This window comes from Penicillium samsonianum (genome assembly GCF_028829775.1).
Source record: "Penicillium samsonianum strain IBT 33392 chromosome Unknown utg000010l_segment0_segment0, whole genome shotgun sequence".
NCBI classification, from domain to species: domain Eukaryota; kingdom Fungi; phylum Ascomycota; class Eurotiomycetes; order Eurotiales; family Aspergillaceae; genus Penicillium; species Penicillium samsonianum.
The window spans coordinates 1,052,112-1,059,638 of NW_026643268.1; the positions used below are offsets into that span (position 1 = coordinate 1,052,112).

The 7,527-nt window shown below is 46.6% G+C and overlaps 3 protein-coding genes across 3 annotated transcripts; 1 reads left to right on the plus strand and 2 right to left on the minus strand.

Annotated features, from left to right (window-relative positions):
- Positions 1 to 1,858: 1,858 nt before the first annotated feature.
- On the plus strand, positions 1,859 to 2,320 carry N7471_013894 (uncharacterized protein; the record flags this gene model as incomplete). Its single annotated transcript, XM_057286612.1, has 1 exon — positions 1,859 to 2,320. One exon carries the CDS (start codon positions 1,859 to 1,861, stop codon positions 2,318 to 2,320), a length of 462 nt encoding a protein of 153 aa, XP_057129091.1.
- A 371-nt stretch (positions 2,321 to 2,691) lies between these two features.
- On the minus strand, positions 2,692 to 2,871 carry N7471_013895 (uncharacterized protein; the record flags this gene model as incomplete). The annotated part of the gene is made up of 1 exon (XM_057286613.1): positions 2,692 to 2,871. The coding sequence occupies one exon, from the start codon at positions 2,869 to 2,871 to the stop codon at positions 2,692 to 2,694; it is 180 nt and encodes a 59-aa protein (XP_057129092.1).
- Positions 2,872 to 3,132: 261 nt separating this feature from the next.
- On the minus strand, positions 3,133 to 3,594 carry N7471_013896 (Mannose-binding lectin; the record flags this gene model as incomplete). Its single annotated transcript, XM_057286614.1, has 1 exon — positions 3,133 to 3,594. One exon carries the CDS (start codon positions 3,592 to 3,594, stop codon positions 3,133 to 3,135), a length of 462 nt encoding a protein of 153 aa, XP_057129093.1.
- Positions 3,595 to 7,527: the final 3,933 nt, after the last annotated feature.

Genomic DNA, 7,527 nt, shown 5'->3' on the forward strand with positions numbered 1-7,527 from the left:
ATTCTTCGAAATACGATCAATTGCCGGAGTGTTTTTCTTGATGATCGGAATCGGCCCTGGGGGGCTGCTTTTATCAAGAGAGAAACTGGACACTATCCATCCTCGAGTATAGAAAGTAATTACAGTAAAAATTACTTCATAAAAGCGGTTTATACCGTTCTCGCCGCTGTGACTGTGAGCGAAATTCCGATCACAACCTTTGCTATCACTAATGGAAACGAACGAGCGCACGTGCACCCCAAATTGCTCTTGTTTCCCGCATCCTACCTAGAACACGTTCCATGGGCTGCTACACTCACTATGTTACAGCTAATATTGGATCCCGGTTACGAAGATGTGCCGCAAATTTGGTCGAAGCCACTCGGAGATTTCATTATGCTTTTTCCGCAACTAGAATGCCTTGACTTATATTTCGATACCCGAGTGGAGCAGCCGAGCTTCAATGCCCTCAGCCAAGTCATAAATTCACCCCGTCTTCGGATCTTGAAGCTTGCTGGTGTTGATTGTATACCGGAAGATATGTTAAAAATAATTGGCAACCATCGAAGTACTCTTCGAGAAGTTGTTTTGGATATCGTTGGTATTAGCAGCAGGACAGGAGGCTCGTGGGAAACACTGCTGGCTGAAATCCGCGATCGATTCCACTTGACGAGATTTAAAATGATGCAATGTGACGCCGATGGAGACGATATATGTTTTGAAGAGCACAATGTTGACCGATCATACGTTATTGATGTGATTGGTGATAACCCTCGACTTCTGGATAGTTTAATCAACGGAATTAAGAAATAGCGTACAAGCCCCGAGGCGAGGGCCTTTGTCATTGACGCTGTTTGAGCGAATAACAATTGAAATCTCTTTTTAATTAAAGGTAAAGTTAAGAAAATATCACCTTCATAGAAACTATTCTACAAAAATAGAAAATTCAGTCGACACACCAGCCAGTCCTGGATCTATATTTACCCTTAGATCGTCCACACTATTCGATCTTGTGCAGTCCAAGTGGCGTAGCAAAGGATGGAAATGTGTAGCACCGGGATAGCCACAGAACAGACCATTGAATCCTGATGCAGAGAGCCAACTGTTTGCTATCTCTGCTACAGTACTAAGCTACAGCTGGAAATAGAGATGTTCGTAAGACTAAGAATAATAATATAGGCAGTGTCACCGGTCTCGAGATTGAACCCATTTTGAAAATATGCTCTTTCGTCACTATAGCGGTATAATTATGTTGGCAGTAGGTATAGGTACGGTTGTTTCGGGCTGGCTTTTCTCAAAGATAGACAGCAGCAGCTCATTTGGCAAACGAATTGATTCTATTCCAAGGATAAATACTCTAGTCATTGAGAATTGATGAGATTATGTTTATAGATACAGTACGCCCCGAAAGTGATGTCATCACCTAACTCTTCGATTGTATCTTGAACCCTAATGCCGAGATATCCTGGTCCACATTGGGAATTCTTCTTGATTTACTCTTTGAGTGGGACCTGCATTGTTCCGTGCACCAAGAACACTAGAATATGGCAGAGTGTATTCACCTATAATATTAATACAACTGACACCTCGTTACCAAACTCTGAAGGCGATAGCACATGGCACAGGCGGCTGGCTGGCTGCAAAGTTCGTACAATCCTGGGGATCTTTGGCAGCCTCAATGCGCAGCCTGATAAAGATCGTAGGCAACTAAGCATTTGTCCAATCATGCTGGAAGCTCTAGGATTGTCACTTGTTTGATATGTTTGCATGAATCCCTTACGGGAAGAAACACTACAAACTCTACAGAAATGAAGATTTGAGCCTGGTCAGATATGTGCAAAGTGGGAAGAGATTATAGTCCCATGAAGACGTGCCCAGCATGATCCGTGACCAGATATATAGGGCCGAGAGGCGGCGGATTGAAAGGCAAAAGGGTCATAATCGTCTTGCATCGGAGTCAAACTACCCACCAATTACCATTACAAACGTCCTTCCCGCACAGACCACGCAGCAGGCTATCCCATCATCGCCACCCTCCTCGGAAGGAATGTCCACCTCTTCAGCCAGTGCCTCGCGACTAAATATAGCAGGCTTTCGTGATGCCAACGTTCAAGCATACTGTGATTGGCAACAATCACAAGTTGGGCGTGCATCATGGAAGGTCGAGTTTCAAAAAGCGTGTGATGTGGCTCTTGATGACGGTTTAGACCTGGACCAGATTGATGAACTGAGGGACCCTGAATACTTCAAGAATCGGGGTGTGAAATGGGGTATTGCCCGCCGATTCGTCAGGGATATTCGGTATTGGGCTGAGAAGCGTAATTGTAATGTGGATGGGTGAAAAGACATTTGATGCTAGAATAGCTAGTTTCCTTTGTGTACAGTCGTTCTCGAAATCGCCTTCACCAACAAACATACGACACTTGTTGCTCTGCCCCACTACATTAGCGCAAGTAATTTATTGAGCCACCGGCACTCATATGAGGGATGAGGGCCTTTGCATGGTTCCTACCGTACGAAGCCTGGAGAATACGATCCTCTTGACCAAGCGCTCACGCCAAATATACTTCTTACTATCCTTAGGATATTTATCGCCCATCAATTTTATGTACTACGTATTGTCAAGTTTATACATCTGAAATTCTTAGGTCTTAGAGCATGACACGATTGTTCACACGGCTAAGGAATGTAGGCCTGATTTTTGACAAAAATTCAATCTGCGCAAATTCTCAAACAATCAGTCCTACCCACTCCCTCTACTTCTTCCACCTCGTCATTAAACTCGGAGGGATTGTACGACTTATAGGGACCCGAGGCATGGCGGCTCAGGAATACTTGGGAACGGTAGTAGACAAGCGCGACACTGACCTGGATGCGGCGGTCGCGGGGCATTGTTGGGCTGTTGTGGGTGTTGGTAAATAAGATGGGGGCTGGAGGTTTGATAGCCAGGTCTGGAGCTTTCATTGCAGAGAGGTCGACGAAGGCTACGGCATTTTCAACAGTGTGTATTTAGTAGCCTTTGCATTCGCATGACAGCATGGGGAAAATAGTGTACACCGAGGAAAAACCCACACCAAGGCATTTCATGCCTGTGAGAAACTGAAAATATAACAGCATGTTAAACCAGAGCCATCACCAATAGATAACAGGCCCTCAGGTCTTGAAGTAGATGTCCATACTATCCACGACTTCTCCAGAGCCGTGAATACTATCTCTGCCTTCCGCTCCAATCAAGTCACCAGTCCCAAGGTGGTTAAGATGGTTAACTTTGCCCTCCTTTCCACCAATCGAATAGTGGCGGCCTTTGTTTGTATCGAATTTGAAGCCGTTGACATAGCCTTCACCATCTCCAGCATAGGCAATCATGCTGTTTATCTTTTCACCATCCTTAAACTCAAATCCTTTGTAAATGTTGTCGTTCTTGTGACCGATGAGGTGGCCCTGATGGTTGTCATCCCAGGTGAACTGAAATCCGTTCAGAACATCGTATCCCATATAGCTCCGTCCCCAGGCATCAATCTTCTTGATTTTATGTTCTCCATGCACTTCATCGTAGTAGCCGCCGCCCATTCCACCATATGGGCCGTTCATATCTCTGCCTCGTGTAGCGGGCATGATGTATTGTGCTGGTTCTGTGTAGTACAAGGGATATGCTGAAAGGCCGCCTTAAGGTATTATATTGTCTCGAAAATGAACAACAAGAAGTCGTAGATGCTGAGATACATAGAAATGGTTGCTCCATTAAATACATAGATCCATGTGGAGAATATATGACAGCTCTATCCCATAGGAAGCCTCGGAAGTGGAGTGTATCACTGAATAACGTATCAGCATGTCCCATCTCTCACTATTACACTGACGTCTTCGCACTACACTGTCTGACAGAAGTATACAGTGCGTCAGAACTTAATCATTGTACTTCTGGTGATATCACAGACTCAGTTCTAGACCAGCCCAGCCCATGACATAGAGACAAAGCTAGAAAGTAAGAACCCGTTATAAGTTCTAATCTCCGAGAGCAGCTATATCTGAACGAATATTATTGCGCAGGTGACGTCTTGATTAGCTGTCGCGTTACACAAGCCCGGGACCCAGAGATGTAGGATATCCGGGACACATTTAATAGTTATTCTATTCACGTACCACCAACATCAAGAAACATGATAATAGGTCGATGCTACTTTTATTATTCGGGTTTGGCACAAAGCTGATCATTTTGTGGGACTCAAGATATCTCTGAGATCAAACACAAAACCATTGCGCCAACTGGCCTCGCCACCAAATCCCAGGGTGTGAGCATGGGCACCACATGAGCCACATTTAACCTAGTTTCTGCCAATTGTTTCAATCTGTTACAGATTCGCCCAGGTTTTGATATCAGACCGGGGAGCCTCAGGCCCCCAGATCTAGGGAAAGCTTCCTTAGCGGAACCAGTAGGTTCCGTCACCGTTTTCAGATAGACTCTATCATGACTACTTAGTCACCTCCGCGGGCATCCGCAACTGTATTTAGGACCGTGGGAGATCCCCCCTCTTAAGGGATCCCCAAGGTTTAGTCTTGGTTTACAGAAACGATTCGTCCTCTTTTCTTTAAATCCTGCGTGGCACTGATACCCTTGCCTGGTTGACAGGCTAATATACCCTGACGAAGTAGATCCTTCAGAAATCAATACGGGAGCTCAATAATGCATGCGGGTCATTGTAGAAGCAAAAGGATGTGGTACAGGAATATTTTATATTACCTGGACAGGAGTTTAAATCTCGGTAATATTTTCCATTCGTCGCCACTTGGTGTAATGGACTATTCTTGGCTTGGTTTGAATCCGCATGATAGAAGGTGGTTCAGAAATCCTACTTGACTTTAATAAAAGTATTCCTTTGTTACTGTAAAGCTATCGTCAAGAACAATTGCTATATTGCATTTTTGGCACGAGAGCAAATCATATAACTAGGTAGGGATCCGAAAGGAATATGATTGTTCATGAATATTCATGAATATTTGCTAATATGTGTTGAAATAATTGATTGACTTGTTGTGTTCTATTTTACAGGGGCGGGGTGCCTCATATATATCTGTTCCCAATCCCTGCCATAAGGTTCAGCCACCATGATACCCAACACAGCCACCGTGATACTCAACACTCCCACTCGATGGCAACCACCATCGAGGGTGTCAGCGACCATTCATCACGGGTGTGAAGGGCCCCGTTAAAACCTTCAAAAAACCTTTAAAGGAAAAGAAGGAAAGGGTACCCGTGTGGCTTAGTTTCTGCCCAAGATCCGTCAGTTGGGAGGTATCACTCAATGCCAAGCCCTCTGCGAAAGCATTCAAATCGTTCTCGCGCAAGAGGCTTCGTGAACCCATCGGCAATTTGCTCAGTAGTTGAAATGTATTTCAGCTCCACTGTTTCAAGGTTTTGGACCTCTCCTTGCCACTTGCGTTGGATTTCCATATGCTTCGTGCGGGAATGGTATTGCGGGTTCGAGGACAGGGCGATGGCTCCTTGGTTGTCACCACAAATAATCGTTGCGGCTTTTCCTTGGCTCATGTTCAACTCATTGAGAAGCCTTCTCAACCAGATTGCTTCTTTGGTTGCTTGTGTCTGGCCTAGAAATTCAGCTTCACAGGTCGAGAGGGCAACAACGCTTTGGCGCTTTGATTGCCAACTGATTGCTCCACTTCCGATATTGAAGAGGTATCCAGCTGTTGAGCGTCTAGTGTCGCGACATCCACCCCAGTCTGCGTCTGTAAAGCCTTTCAGCATCTGGGGATGGCCCTTGTACGCGAGTCTGAGGCCTTTTGTGCCGTTAAGATATCGCAGGATGCGTCGTGCCAGTTTCATGTGTTGGGGTCCAGGATTTGCTAGATACCTGCTCGCCATAGAGACGGCATACGCGACGTCCCCCCTGGTTCCAAGCATAATGTACATCAGAGATCCGACAATGTGTTGGTAGATGATCCTTTGATCTGGGGGACAGCTGTATCCTGGACTATTCTCTGGAAGTGGTGAAGTTTCTATCGGTGTGCTGACGGGAGCGCCGTTGCTGATTCCGAACTGGTGAGCGACCTTGTCAATATACGCTTCTTGACTTAGGTACAGTATCCTGTTTTGACGGTCTCGCTGGACGGACATCCCGAGATAGTAGCTGCACGGTCCGAGATCTGTCATTTGAAAACGGTTTCTGAGGCTCCGCTTGATCTTCTTTATCTCCGCAATGCTAGGCCCCACGATCAGGAGGTCATCGACGTACACCGCGATGTACATATTGCTCCGGACGAAAATCCCAAGATCAGCGCTGATTGGCTCGAAGCCGAGATTCCGTAGGAAATTTGTAAGAGTCTGGTACCAGATCCGAGGAGCTTGTTTTAGGCCATAGAGTGCCTTTCGAAGTTTGCAGACCCTAGATGTGCCGTCGGTCATGTGGTGAGGCTGTTCGACGTAGATCTCGTAGTCTATGTACCCGTATAGGAATGCCGTTTTGACATCCATTTGCTCGATCTCTAGATCTAGGGCCGCCGCGATTGCGAATAGAGCTTTGTAGCTCATTGGTTTGACAACTGAGGCAAATGTTTCGTCATAGTCGATACCCTCTTCTTGTGTAAAGCCTCTCACTACCCATCGACTTTTGTGACGGATGACTTCGCCATGCGGTCCCCGTTTGAGTTTGAAGACCCATTTTCCACTGGGGATCCGACGATCTTTGGGAGGATCAACGAGCTCCCATGTTTTGTTTTGGTTGAGCGAGTTCGCTTCATCAAGCATTGCTCTTTCCCATTCGAGCCAGCTTGCATCGTTCTTCGCTTGATGCAGAGTCTTTGGTTCAAAAGGTTCTGTTTCCTTTGCAGCCACTGTTAAGAACGTTGGGATGACGTTCTCTTCAGGTATATTCATTAACGCAAGCTCTTCCTCGATGTCACTAGAAGTCTCTAGTGTGACCTGCGGAGCGCGAATTTTAAGTTCAGGGTGGTGTTCTAGTGCTTCTTGTCGCACTTCGTGAACTGGGCGGTCAATTTGGAGTTCTGGATATCGTTGCCATTCTCCTGGAACTAGACCTTGTTGAGCGTCGTCTTGTTGCTGGTCGCCGCCGGGTGGTGAGTCATTCCCTTGAACAACGTCTTGGAAATCATCCAGAAATGGTCCAAAGGTATCGTCACTCCGTGTAGGCGACAAGGTCCTGTCTCCCTGTACAGCAACAGATGGCTGCGAGTCATCGTCACTCGGTTGAGACGACGCTGGTGTCTGCGAGTCCTCGTCACTCGACTGGGTTAGCACTCGTGAGTTATCGTTACTCGACCGAGGCAGTATGTGCGAGATATCGTTCCTCGACTTAGGTAGGGCTCGCTCTGGTGGTGCCATCGACAATTGGCGCCCCGAGGCGGGCACGGATGCTTGCCGTATGCCTACCGACGGTTGATTTATTAGTCCCGCCGTCTTACTCCCCCCTGCGGCAGCAGCCGTTGCCTCAGGTGAGCCGTCTCGTCTGGCTCCCACATCTTCTATAGTCTGTGTGGAAGGAGCTGTAAGGACTTCATGAAATCCAGCGTTTG